At 53.9% G+C, this 13,564-nt stretch overlaps 6 protein-coding genes across 6 annotated transcripts; all 6 read left to right on the forward strand.

Annotated features, from left to right (window-relative positions):
- Positions 1–233: 233 nt before the first annotated feature.
- On the forward strand, positions 234–1,052 carry DQ04_00861000 (hypothetical protein; the record flags this gene model as incomplete). The annotated part of the gene is made up of 1 exon (XM_009309821.1): positions 234–1,052. The coding sequence occupies one exon, from the start codon at positions 234–236 to the stop codon at positions 1,050–1,052; it is 819 nt and encodes a 272-aa protein (XP_009308096.1).
- A 2,149-nt stretch (positions 1,053–3,201) lies between these two features.
- Positions 3,202–4,059, forward strand: DQ04_00861010 (3-demethylubiquinone-9 3-methyltransferase; the record flags this gene model as incomplete). The annotated part of the gene is made up of 1 exon (XM_009309822.1): positions 3,202–4,059. One exon carries the CDS (start codon positions 3,202–3,204, stop codon positions 4,057–4,059), a length of 858 nt encoding a protein of 285 aa, XP_009308097.1.
- Positions 4,060–4,205: 146 nt separating this feature from the next.
- On the forward strand, positions 4,206–5,228 carry DQ04_00861020 (zinc finger protein, predicted; the record flags this gene model as incomplete). Its single annotated transcript, XM_009309823.1, has 1 exon — positions 4,206–5,228. The coding sequence occupies one exon, from the start codon at positions 4,206–4,208 to the stop codon at positions 5,226–5,228; it is 1,023 nt and encodes a 340-aa protein (XP_009308098.1).
- A 621-nt stretch (positions 5,229–5,849) lies between these two features.
- DQ04_00861030 (hypothetical protein) lies at positions 5,850–6,356 on the forward strand (the record flags this gene model as incomplete). Its single annotated transcript, XM_009309824.1, has 1 exon — positions 5,850–6,356. The coding sequence occupies one exon, from the start codon at positions 5,850–5,852 to the stop codon at positions 6,354–6,356; it is 507 nt and encodes a 168-aa protein (XP_009308099.1).
- Positions 6,357–7,162: 806 nt separating this feature from the next.
- DQ04_00861040 (spindle assembly 6) lies at positions 7,163–9,283 on the forward strand (the record flags this gene model as incomplete). The annotated part of the gene is made up of 1 exon (XM_009309825.1): positions 7,163–9,283. The coding sequence occupies one exon, from the start codon at positions 7,163–7,165 to the stop codon at positions 9,281–9,283; it is 2,121 nt and encodes a 706-aa protein (XP_009308100.1).
- Positions 9,284–9,848: 565 nt separating this feature from the next.
- Positions 9,849–13,043, forward strand: DQ04_00861050 (dynein heavy chain, cytosolic; the record flags this gene model as incomplete). Its single annotated transcript, XM_009309826.1, has 1 exon — positions 9,849–13,043. One exon carries the CDS (start codon positions 9,849–9,851, stop codon positions 13,041–13,043), a length of 3,195 nt encoding a protein of 1,064 aa, XP_009308101.1.
- Between the last annotated feature and the right edge of the window lie 521 nt (positions 13,044–13,564).

Raw genomic sequence — 13,564 nt, forward strand, 5'->3', positions numbered from 1 at the left:
TATATATATATATAGTATAATATATAAATATAAGGCTCCCCTATAAGCGAGCCAGCACGCCAGCTCCTTTTTCCTTGCTGTGTGGGGCAACTTAATCTCAGCTGTTACCCACTCTCTGATAGGAACGAGTACAAGAATTGGCGAGGCGCAAGGGTGGAATAACAACATTCAAAGGGAAGCGGCAGAAACGAGAAGGAGAATCCCCTTCGAACTTCCCTCAGGCCCTGGTCTTAATGTCGTGGTCTATACGCTGCTTTCACACGCCCCTGCACGAGGCGCACACCTCGCTGGCCATGCGGCGGCTGATGGGGCGCTTCTGGAGCCCGTTCTGCCGCCGTCACGTCGGGCCGGACCTCCGCTCGTATGGCTTCACGGAGGTTTTTCAGACCATCTGCACGCAGGACAACTTCACTTGCCAGGTGAATGGGCAGGTGGGGGATGATCGACTTATAGAGGACTTTTTCATTGTTCTTCTCTGTGGATTCGACTTTGCTGACGTGCATGTGGAGCAGTCATCCTTAACTGATGCACTAGGTCACCCGCATAACTTCAAGGGCACGTACACCCTCGCGCACACTCGGCCGTTCCTGGGGTGGCGCCCACCGTCTGTAGTGCCCCGACTGGCACCATCATCAGCAGTAGAAGCAGCAGCAGCGGCGGCGGCGGATACTGTGGAAGGGGGCATCGCGGGCGAGCAGAGCGATACGCCAAGGTCTGCAGCGGACGCTGCGTGTGAGGAATCTGTCGCGGCATCGTCGCTGTTGCAAATGAGCCCTAGTGTGCCATTAGTTAAGGTCCCGTTCTCTGCGCGGCTGGAGGGGACGGAGCATCACATATCTCACATGATTCTCCGATCCCCTGCTCTGGATGTGATCACGAGCGACGCGAACTGCCCCGCCACAGTGCAGCGTTGTCTGGAGAACCCCGAGGCGCTGCGAGTGCTTGTGAGCCTCCGCCGCGCCAACGTGCGCCCAGACATTATTACCGACAAGACGCTTTTGGGGATCACCACAAAGAAGGAGGCGTGGAGTTCCGCGTTGGGCATTCTATAGCCATACATTTGCTTCGTCACAAATGGTCGTTGTCAGTAATAATAACAGACATCTGTGCGCAGACTCCCCCATCATTATCATATTCATGAGGCGTCAGTTCGCAGTGCTCCAGGGCGATGCAGAAAAAGGCAAATGTCTTGTTTGTCAACTGCACGCGCGCAGAATACGAACGAAGAAATAAGAGCAAACGAGGGCAATTTACCTTTAAGAAAGAAAGACACACAGGTACCTCGGTACGTACGTACAGACAAATGTACAGATAGGCAGGGGAAGAAAGAGAGAGAGAGAGACGGAGATAGAGAAAGAGATTTGGAAAGCAATTCGTGCATGGCATCGCCTTGCAGTGTGAAGGCAGTGAATGAAGGGCATATTCGGCGTGAGCGATGGACACGAAGAAGGCCCCTCTATACTGCACCGATATATATATATATATATATACTGGCAAAAACAATACACAAAAAAAAAAGAAGAGATGTTCAGTCTGTCACCTTCGGCTTGGGTGTGCCGTCTTCCTTCCTTAATATTCGTGTCCGCAGAGGAACGGACAGAGGGGGTGTCTGTGTACGTGCATTAGGGGTCTGACGGACAGGATGGTCGGGCAGAGATGTATTTCCGTGCGTGTTTTGTGTAAGAGACAACGCAAGAAAAAGGGTGCCCCTCAAATTAGAGTGTTCTGAGGTAATATGCAGCAGGTGAAAATGCACTTTGCATTCACTGGCCCCAGCTTGTGCCTCTTGTGAGTATCAAACCACTGGCACAAGTGATAATCATTGATGCCCTTCTTTTGTCCCCCGGCCAGCGTCCCTCCAGAAGCGAAGGCCACCGGTAGTTTTCCTGGTTGGTGGTGATAAATGTAGACGAGATGAACGACTCCTCCCTTCCTTTTTTTGATAGTTTTTCTCTCTGTTGCTGATTTCTTTTGCTCTTCATTTTTATGCATCATGCTTCGTTCCTCTTTTGTGTTATTGTTCGTGTTTTGTGTGTATGTGTGTGTCGTATCTTTCGTCCTCAGTCGGTTCCTGGCCTTTAGAGTTTTGGCTCCTTGTCGCCCCTCTAACACAATGTAGTCGGCTTGATTTGCTTTTATTCCTAACATTCCACCCTGGTGTTCGGGTATTGCACCTTCCACTTCGCCCCGGTGTGCGTATCCCCACGGAGGGTGCCATTGCATGACGGAGGAGGAATAATAAAAGAAAATAATTTAACAAAAAAAACAACCAAACCAAAAGCCGCAACCAACAAACGAAAAAAATACAGGGGGAAAAGGTGAGCCAATGAGGGGTCATGTGGCTGCTCCACTCGTCCCGAGTGGGGAGGGGGGAATAACGAAGAAGTGGGAAGAAAAGGATGAGACGAAGAATGCTCTGAGGGATAAAAGCCAGCACGCCTCTCCTCATGGCCAATTCGGTGAGGAGATTAATGTGTGTGGGCGCATTCCGTCCTCTGCAAATATTTTCTTTCGTGTGTTCGTTTGCCGTTCCTTTGAGGCACGCGGATTTATGTGCTTCGGAGGTTTGCACCACTCCGCTCTTGTTTGTCAACCCGATTGGTATCTTTTTGTTTTTCTTCTTTACTGTAGTGCTTTGTTGTTTTTGTTTTTTTTTTCTTTTCGTATTTGCTCTTTCTACTCCGCGCCTCACTCAGCTTCCTCCATCCCCTCTTCTTCGCTTTCTCTGTCCTTCACTCCTTCTCGGTGTGTCTGTGTGGCATCCTTCTGGGGGTGCGTCTGTTCCCTCGTGCGGTGTTCAGATGCGCTCACCCCACGCGGTGACGGGCACAGCGAAGCCAGAGGGCGGCGGCGTCGTGCTTGGGCGGTTGTGGGCTGCTGGCACACCACGCAGCGACAGGGAGCGGTGCAAAATGGAGCAATCAGTACATATTTGCACACATCTGGCTGCGGCTTCATTACTCTGTCGAGATCTCGTCTGCTTGTGTGTGTTTTCTCTTCTTCATCATGCTTGCTTCCTTTTTGTTGTTTTGTTGGCGTGTACCTCATCCTGTAAGGAAGGCGCAGTCACTCGGTCACACGCGGCTGCTTTAGTCTAGGTGTAGGAGTACCATCCGTCATTTTTCTTGTTGTTGTTTACTTTGGGGAATAGGGCTTTGTAGTCTTCGGCGTGTGTGTGCGTGTGTGTGTGTGTGTGGTAAGATGTCTGCAAGTACGGTGCGTGGCATCTCCGCCGCCGAAATTGCGAAGTTCCGTCGGCTGCAGGGACACTGGTGGGACCCCAACGGTCCTCTCCGCACGCTGCATCTCCTCAACCCCGTGCGCGTGCAGTACATCTGCAACGCCTGCAAGCACTATTCGAAGCGGTCGAGTTTTCTAAGTGCATCGGGCATCACGCCTGGGATGCGCGTGTTGGACGTCGGTTGTGGCGGTGGCATTCTCTCCGAGAGCATCGCGCGACTTGGTGGCAGTGTGCTGGGCATTGACATGTGCGAGGAGAGCATCACTGTGGCGCAGCAGCGGCGCGATAAAGTACTGCGCCGCATGGCGTCGCAAGCTGCAGAGGAGGGTGCATCGTCGCTCGAGTATCGTTACGTCTCCCTTAACACCATTGTGGCGGAGGAGAAGCAACAGTTCGACCTGGTGCTTGCCTCGGAGGTCCTTGAGCACGTGGAGGACGCTCATGGCTTTGTTCGTGATCTCTGCGAGGCGACAAAGCCCGGCGGTGTTCTAATCGTTTCCACGATGGACAAGTCGCTGCGCACGGCCATCAGCCACATTGCTCTTGCCGAGTACCTCACCGGGCTGGTCGAGCCTGGGACGCATGACTGGACCAAGTTCGTGCCGCCACAAGACCTCACGAGGAGCGCGTTGCAGCACCAAGTGCGGCAGGTTGACCTTCAGTATATCGTGACGTGTCCCGACCTTTTCAGCTCACTTGCAACTCGTCGGCTGCAGTTGAGCTTCTCCCTCTCGAATTGTTTAGACACAGGTCACTACTTCTGGGCCGGCGTGAAGGTACCCACACCCACCACAACAGGCAGCAGTGCCACTGTCTGAACATGTGGCCATCTGGTGATTATTACAGCAATAAGACAACCTTTCTTTGTCTGGAAAGGTCTTTTCTACTCTGATGGGTAAGAGTTTTTTTTTNNNTTGCTTCACGTTTCTCTTCGTGGTACACGCAGAATAGGAAGCGGTGCATAATGAGCATCAAAGGCACGATTCGATTCGAGGACCTGGGCGAGCCCGTGCAGCGACTGCTCAGGTCGCTGAAGGGTGGTGTCACAGAGGAGGACATGGCACTGCTCGAGTACGTGTCCGTGAAGGATATGGCCAAGATATACGGTGAGATGTCCACTGATCGCCACGCAGAGGAGATCTGGAATGAGCTCCGCGCTGCTCTGCAGGCGAGGAAAGAAAAGGCGGCGCGGCGCGAGGCGGAGCTGCTCAGCAAGCAGCAGCAGCTGGAGCTGGAGCGCGAGGCGGAAGAGCGGACGCGTAGGCAGCAGGAGGAGGCAGAGGAGGCGGAACTGCGGCGGGCGGAAGAGGAGCGGCAGCAGCGACGCGAGGCTCGCCGCAGGCAGCGCGAAGCGGAGCAGGAGGCAGCACTTCTGGCCGAGCAGGAGGCGGCGGAGGAGGCGGCTGCGCTGGCGGAGGAGGCGGAGCGGCAGCGGAAGGCGGAGAAGAAGCGCAAACGCCGCGAAGCGCGTGCACGGGAGCTTCAGGAAGAGGAGGAGGCCCTCGCAGCGGAGCAGGCTAAGCACACCGCGAAGAAGTCCGGTTCGCAGAAGAAGGCCTGGGAAGAGTACGTCGCCAGCCACCCGCTGGAGTTCACCAACGAGCTGAGCCAAAACATCGAGCAGCAGCGTGTTGAGCACACGCTCAAGGCCCCGCCGCAGGCGAGTAGCGATCTCCTCAACCGCACCTACACGCCCAAGTGTCCAAACTGCAATGCGAAATTCGCGACACCACCGTCAGAGTGGGAGTGTCCGATGTGTCTGAAGCGATTTCGGCTGTCCTTCAAGGTATGGCAGCCTGATGACTCAACCAATTCTTGTATGATTTGTCACGCGCCCATTGGCCGTTTTTCTCGCCACCACTGCCGTAGATGCGGCCGACTTGTGTGCAACCAATGCAGCGACACGAGGGCTGTTATTCCTGCGCTGGGATTTAAGGGGACTGTGAAGATTTGTGATGACTGTGCAAATAGGGGCGCCGCAGCTTAGATGTATCTCAAAACAACAACGACAGCAAGGAAAGAAAGCCGCAAAACATTTTTGTCTTCTTTTGAAGAAGACATCGGCTTGTTGTTTCCGCTTTCCTTGTGAGGTGCTTTGATCTCTTACTCTCTCAGGCACATATGCACTTGTGTCTGTGTGTGTGTGTGTGTGTGTGTGGTGAGCGAGTTTGCGTTTTATCGAGCTGATGGTGAGAATCATCTCCAATTCAAATGTGAAGCCATAAGCCTCCACCAGGGCAGCATGGGGAAGGAGAGCCGAAGCGGCAACAGCAGCAGCCTGTGTGCTGCACCACCTGGTCCAGAACTTGCAAGGCCTTCTCTCATGCCTTCCCTCGCATCAGGCTATATCGAATTGATAGCAGTGGGGCCACGCGTGTGCCAGTCCTCCACTTTGCTCAGAGTGTGTGCCCAGTTCCGTGCGAAGAGGGTCGTTGTTTTATATCCTTTTGTTTTCTCTTTTGCCTCCTTCACTGGCCAAGCATTATTTTTTATTCACAGAAAGAGTCGAATTCCCTCCCTCCACATCAACAAAAAAGGAGAAAGGAACGGAAAGGAAAAGAGAAGCGGAAGTAAAGAAAAAAAAAAAGGAAAACAGGACCCCAAAACAATGGACTCTGTGGCTCTCGGCGTTAGTTCGCTCGTCCACCAAGCGGAAGCTCTTAACATCCCCGTCGTTCGTAGCAGGTCCGTGGCGCTCGCCGTCGCCGTGGGCATCCCCATTGCGGTGCTGCTGCACGACACCGCCGGCCACTGGATGCCAACGAAGTGGCAAATCCCAATTGTCTCTTGGTTTCGCCGCAAGTGGCGGCAGAACCCGGAAGAGAAGTCGACGCACTTGACTCTGGCGCGAAACGCCGTCATGTTCTTTTTCGTGGCCATGGCACTGAGCGAGAGCACGTTTTACCAGACCCCGATGGACTACGTGGCGGACCGTGTCTCAAGTGCCCCCTCCACCAGGGCGTTTAACGACCGCATTTACAAGGCCCGTCGCAACGCCTTCTCTGCCGCAACCGATACGGTGGGTGAAGAGGGGCTCAATGAGGCGAACGTCCGGCAACAGCGTGACACGGCGCTGCGTCGCCGCTTCGTTCACGACAGCCGCGCGGCAAACTAGGGGTATGATGTTTTGTTTTCGGCAATGGTGGAAAAGAGAATGGAGTGCAGGGGGAAGCAGGCGGTGCGGCGCAAATGAGCTATAGTGTGTCAAGGCTAGTCAATGGGGCGGGAGAGGCAGTAATGGTAGCCACAAGAAGACCGAAAACTCAATGAGGGGTAAAAGGAGCGTGTGACCCAGAGTACCAGCCTTCATTCCATTTCTGCTTAGGCTCTCACAGACATTAGACATGAACAACATTACTAATTACAAACGGAGAGACAAGACCCTACATTTTTGTTCCTTTAAAGATATTTAACCGCATGCGATTGTTACGGTGCAGCAGAGGTGAACGGATGAGGGGTGGTCGAACGGTGTGGGAAGATGCGAGAAGGGTAGAAGGTGGGAGGGAGATTCTGTGTGTGTGTGTGTGCGTGTGTGTGTGTGTGCTTGGATCTGCTCCTTGCTCCGTTCCCGCTTCTCCTTCTGATTCCTGATAACTGGATTCCCCTGCCACTGCGGTATTCGAGTCGCTGCCTCAGGAAGATGTTAAATGAATGCTTTTTTTTTTTTGTTACTATGTGTCTGTTGATTTGCCCGTCGCACCTTCCTACATTCCTGTGTCTGTTTCTCCCTTTCTTTTGTTTCCTTTTCCATTCACTCTGTAAGCTCTGTGCAAGCAAGGGAAGGGAACGCCGCACCACCATTTCGGCCCAGAGAACGCAACGCTGATAGAGGGTGCCCTCTCCTTTTTGTTTTTGTATCCTTTCCTTCCTGTTTGTGCGTCTGGTGTATTACACCGCCTCCCCCTTGTACAACTCGCATAGATGAGCCGGAGCGCCGACGCGAGTGTGCTGCGCGATGTGGCGTCCTGCCGGGACCTGCACCGCAGTCAGATGCCGGACCTCTCCACAGCGAGCGGGGCAGCGAAGGCGGTGGAGGACACGGTGCTGCTCGAGGTGCTCCTCCCGGCCTACGCAAAGCTGGAGGACCGTGAGGAGGTCTGTCGCGATCTCGGTGTCTTCGTGCAGACGGGGCGCGGCGGCCCCAACGGACTCTCGAGAAGGGTGTGCGTGCGACTCACTGACCCCGCCGACCCGTTCTTCCTCTTCGAGCTCGAGCTGCTCGAGGATGACTATGGCACCTTCAAGCAACGACTCGAGCTGCTGGTGGACTTCAGCGGATTCCCAAAGTACCTCGTGTCGATGCTAAATAGCGTTGTTTCCGGGCTGATGCCGTACGTTGTGTGCTTCGTGGTGGACAGCCGCGACGCGGCGCGGGGGACGCTGCGGGTGCTGGAGCGCACCGACTTCCGCACCGTGGAGCACATTTCCCTCGCGCTGCTGCGACAAGGCGACGCGGGGCAGAAGCGATACCTTGCAGAGAGATTCCAGCACTTTGAGCGCGCCTACACACGCGCCACGGAGGAATACCAGGCAGAGGCCGCAGCATCAGCAGCAAACATTGAGGCGTTGAAGAGTGAGGTTGCAAGGCTGGAGGGGAGTCGGGCAAGTTTGCGCGAGCAGTTGAATATGGAAGTTGCTAAGTCAGAGAAGAACCAGTTGGCCAGCGTCAGTCAGCTGCGTGAGGAACATGCCGGCCAGCTGTCGCAGCTGCGCAGCTCGTTTGAGTCAGAACTGCGTCACGTTACTAGAAAGGCGGAGGAGGTGCAAAAACAACTCATGGATGACATGCGCGAGAAGGACAAGGAGTTGCAGGAGGCAAGACAGCGTATCACCACGCTTGAGTCGTCGATTATGACGCTGCAGTCACAGATGCGAATTGCCGGAGATAAGTGCAACGCACAAGCGAAGGAGCTGGAAGGACTACGCACCTCAAATGATGAGCTTCAGAGCTTCCGCACACAAGCAACACGTTCACTATCTGATACTGAACTGAACTTTGTGAAGATGCAGGAGCGATTACGCGGTCACGTACAGACACTGAAGTCGAGAGAGGAAGAGTTGAAATCTCTGCGAGAGCAGTACCAGAAGCAGGACAACTATATCCGCATTATCACCTCGCAGAACGAGCAACTGACTGAGCAGAATAAAAAGAATGAGTTGTCACTAAGCAAGGCGCACCATATTATTGCAACCCAGCTAAAGCACATCAAAGAAGTGAAGGAGCGGGAACGCATGATGAGAAACCAAATACGAAGCCAAGATGCGCTCATGCAAGAGAAAATGAGTGCTATTGCCCGCTTGAGGGACGAGTTGGCGTCCTCGACTGAACGGGCACAGATCCTCCAAAACAAAGCCACAGAACTCCGTGATCAGCTTGGGAAGACTGACGCTGCACGTGAAAAGCTCGCACAAGAACTTAAGCAGAGCCAAGACGCACTTATTCATCTTCAGCGAAGTACCAGTGTAAATGGACGGCACTGGTCTGTTTTGGCTGGCCCGAGCAGTGGCCACAACCTTGGCGTGGGGTTGAGTAGCAGTTGTGGCTCCAACTCGTACGACATCTACAGGGAATTTAATAGAAATGCCTCCTCCACGCTGCGAGGTGCTGGCGGCATGCCCCCATACGGATCGAGTGATGTTGCTGGCATGTCAACAGTCCATCCCAATACTGTCATGAATGTTGTCACCGACACAACCTCAGGTCTGGCTGTTGGCCAGCAGCAGCAGCAGGGACTTCCTGATTCAACAAGCAAAAGCACAGCCAATGGTGTTACGCCAGCTGCAGAAGTTGCCACTGGTAGTAATGAGGCAAAACCTTCTTCTACCACAGCGGGGACTTGTGCAGCGAACGGGAGATACACCCGTCAGCCGCTGGATGCAACTGCAATCAATGTAGCGTTGAATCACACAACACAGGCGTTCTCTAGCAAAAGCTTTTTAAACGATGGGGCTAACAAGGCAGGCCTCATGTCAAACACTGCTTCATTCATTGCAAAGGCACCAGCTGTAGCAGCAGCAGCAGCTCCCAGCTCATACTTTTAAAGCCCAAAGGAAACCAGGCCGAGACACTTGTTACTATGAGAGTAGAAGATGTAACAGTGGCGTGCGGACCGATGTATGTTTGCGTAAAGGGAGAAGGGAAACTTAACTTGGTTTCTTTCGTTGTTCTGCTTCCGGCGATGTCGGTGGCATGGGGGTTTTCCATAGAGAGAGAGAGTATGTGTGTGTGTGTGTGTGTACGGGAGCAAGCTTGTCTATGGCCTTTTCCACGGCAAGTCTTGCCGTACGCCGCCCCAATGGCGTTATCATAGAGCCCTGTGCAATTTTTGATTTGGTGTATGGTATTGTGAGTGGGTATGGGTGACTGCCTCTGGCAGTGTCGGCGACCGAAGCGAATGCATGTCGAGTCTGGTGGTACATTTAATTTTGCCTTACTCTGTTTCCGTCGCTTTCTCTCTCTCTCTCTCTCTCTCTTTTTTCCCCCTTGTGCCTTTTCTTTTCTTTTTTGCTGTGAGCGGCCTACGCGCCCCGTAGTTAGCTGACCAGCACGGACGGGAGTGGTGAGAAGAGTGGGAGACAGCAAGGCGGCAGTGGTGGTGGTGGTGCAATGGAACAGAAGCCGAACTTCGGCGCCGCCGGAACCGTCGCTCTCTCGCCAGTGTCCCAGAACACCCGCGTTGTGACGAATGTAGGCGTGAGGCGCGCCGAGACGTGGACGCCTACATCGCGTGCGGGCACGCGCACGAGTACAAGACTTTCCTACGGCAATGGTGGGCGCTTCCCAGATGGGATGAATCGGGGAGAAGCCGAGGTGGCCAGGATCAGCAAGAACTTCAGAGCCAGGCGCCTTGATGCCTCGGTGCGTCTCTCTGAAGGTGACGTTGTGGTGTACGAATTTGTGTCAGATGAGGGAAAGTGGGGGTGGTCTATTGGCACAGTTCTTGCACCTGAGCGCGAAATCAGGAGCAACAACAAAAATATTATCAGCGGCAACAGCAGCAGCGCCAGAAGCAGTGGTGTTGTGGTGTCCAGTCTTGTGAAATTGGCGTGCTGGAAACTCTCGACGGATGCACAAAGCGATGACACGAGCAAGTCCTCTGACCGCGTGCAGAAGGTGGTGGAGAGTGGCGAGAAGACCGTTGAGGCAATACGCCAGCAGCAGGAAGAGATCGAGGAGGAAAAGGCTGCACTGTCGCGCGAGCTGTACGTGAAGGAGGTCGACTATTGCAAGAGCGTCGCCAACGCCGCACGGCGGGCTCTGCGCCAGGTGAGTCAGGCACAGTGGGCGGAGCTGTTGTGTCTGCAGCGGCCACCGCGAGCAGTGCGGCTGGCGGTGCAGGCGGTGTTTGCGCTCCTGCGCATCGAGCTTCTGGTGGAAACGGAAGAGGCGGAGTGGGACAGTATGGTGAGCTTCATGCGTTCAGATACGTTTGGGAAGCTCCTTGCCGACAGTAATGCCGCATGGTTGGATGAGGCGCAGGCAGAACTGATATCGCAGCGGTTCTTGAAGAATCCGCTCTTCACGTTTACTGAGGTGAGGATGGGCTCGCGTGTTGCGGGGCTGCTGCAGAAGTGGGTGGTGGCGGAGCAGCAGCTCTATGAGTCGCGCGCCGAACTCCGGGCCGTCGACGCACGCTTGACCGAACTGAACCTTGAGGCGGAGCAGAAGGCATCGGAGCTGTGCCGCCATAGCAACAACTTCAGCAGCATCCGAAAGGTCAACGGGAAGGACAGTGAATATAAAATGAACTCTATTGGGCGCCGCTTCACAGGCCTCGACAACGTCGTTTTCATGCGCGGCAACGAGACAACAGTTGTAGTGCGGTCATGCGTTTTTTGCAGGCTTATTGCCACCACCGTGGCACTCTCACCAGGCCGCATGACAATCGGACGTGATCAACTCGCCTCCATTCGCAACGCTGTAATTGAGAAACACCCGCATGTGACGTTTGTGCCCGCTGTCAATGAGGCTGGCACCGCGACGCAGAAGGTGGGGCAGCTGCCTGACGCCACACGTCAACTGCAGCTAATGTGCGAGCAGTCATTCAGGCGCGAGCATCTCATGGTGAGTGAGTTGGAGACGCTCTACGATAAGCATGTTTGGTACACCAAGGCGGAGTTGGACTTGCTGCGTCGCTCCTTGTCCTCTAGAGGCTCTACTCCCTCGCGAAACACGAATTCTGCTGCGCAGCTCGCATATGCGCAGCGACAAGTGAAGGAGTTGGAGAATCTACTACGACAACAAGAGGAAAAGTTGCGTTCGGTGGAGGCAAGTAACGATGAGGCAATGAGGCGACTTAAGGAGCAATTAAGCAAAGAAATGGGGAAAAACTCAATGGTTCTCCAGAATCAGGCGTATATGATAAAATTTCAGCGCTCACGCTTGGAGCACGATGAGGAGATTACTCGTATGCGGCTGACTGCGGATGAGGCGCAGCAGCGGTCCTACATGCTGGTGCTTGAAATGCGGAAGTCGAAGGAACTTGCCATTGCTGACATGAGCCGCAAGTACCTTGAAGAGTTGAACGCATTGCGGCAGGAGCTTTCGGGTCGCGAGCGGCGTCAAAAGAAGACAGCCGTGATTCTTGAAGGTTGCCTCGCGAAGGCGTATGAGAAGCAACAACAGAAGCAAACAATCGCGCCTCTGACGTGTGTGGAAGATGTGGAGCGGGCACTCGACGTTCTCGGTGGCCCGGGCTGGCACGAAACGTCTGTCGCGTCAGTATCAAGTCACCTGTCTGAAGATCGTGGGCGATTACAACAACCATCCCGGAAGCGGCGTCTCCCTCCTCGCTCTGTCACCTCTGTAATGACTTTGGTGCAACAAAACGATCCGGAGGACGAAAACGTTTTAATTTTGAAAGATCGCCTGATTGAGGCGATGCGGGATCGCGAAATTATTCAAGACATGCTCTCTCGTGAAAAGGCAAGGAATCAAGTACTGGAAACGAAGGAGGCGGAGCTGCGTTCAGACTTGGAGAGGGAGGTGAAACGCCATGCTGTGCTGGAGGAGATGGTTCAGAAACTGCAGGAGGAAATTACAACGATGATGTACTCTGGGCGCTCGTCATCTTTAGAAAATATTAATAGTATTACTGACAGTGAAGGTTCTGTTGAGCGGGTGAGGCGGGAGACACAGGGGGAGACTATTAAGAGGCTGAAGGGTGTCATAGCGTCGTACGAAAAACAGCTGGCTGATTTGCTGATGGAGGAGGGAATGGTGGCGGACAAGGTCTCCTTCGCCACCCTGCGGGACTGTATTGCAAGGCTCAAGTCCTCATGTGGGGCAATGCGGGCGGAACGGGATGCGCAGGCTGCCGACGCAAAGATGTTGGAGTCGTGCCTCAAGACGGCCGCTGACGCCTTGGAAAATGCGCTGGTGCACGACGAGCGATGGCGCCCGCGCACGACAGAGTCGTACCACACAACGTGGCATTGGAAGACGTTCCACGGTGATGAATGGGGACTTGTCATCGCCGAGACACCGGAGGCACTTCAAAAGGCACTGCTGCACGACATCGTGGCCGCGTGCCACCTGCCTGAGGAGTATGTGCTGAATCTCAAGTACCGTGATGACAAGACGGAGCTTCATGCGTCATTTGACTTGCGCCACGATCCGTCTATCAGTACCGAGGAGCTCATCCGCCGCCTGGACGAGTGCAACTACTACGCACTGGAGAAGCTATATAGACACCGTCATGCACCTGAAGAGGGAGTCGACAAGTTGAGGAAAGAGTTGCGCGCCAAGGAGGAGGAGGCGCGCATGCTGCGTGCCGCCATCGAGGAACTGCAGGACATCTAGAGGCCATGGATCCGCACGAGCAGTTAGCTGTGTGCTTGGTGAAATAAGGTATGTTATGGTGGTGTACACATGTTTTGTGCAGGTGAAGATGAAGACGGTATTTAGATGTTAGATTGTCGGCAAAAGATGCGAATGTCGCAGCGTTCCGATCTATAAGTATGAAACGAAACTGGAAATCCTCGCCCGCGCGTCGTTATTCGGTCTGCCTCTCCATGAAGCAGAGAGCGATCTGAGGGCACGATATTTGGGGTTGAATGAGGTAAGGGGAATGAATTGCGCATGTATCATCATCCATTTATGTTTCTCTGCTTGTGTATGTACTTAGGGTCTCTTTAGTTTTCAGCTCGGTTTGTTCCTTCATTCTACTGTTGATCAAACTTCGATTTTTGGACTATTAATGTCTGGTGGGACATTGCATGTAAAGAATCTCTGGACACGCAAAATCGGGCAAGATTTTCTTGTTGCTTTTGTAGCTATTTGTGGGCGATCGTATCTTGAGCTTCTTGTCTTGCTTGTGCGTT

Source organism: Trypanosoma grayi (assembly GCF_000691245.1).
Source record: "Trypanosoma grayi strain ANR4 Tgr_86_V1, whole genome shotgun sequence".
Lineage (NCBI taxonomy): Eukaryota > Euglenozoa > Kinetoplastea > Trypanosomatida > Trypanosomatidae > Trypanosoma > Trypanosoma grayi.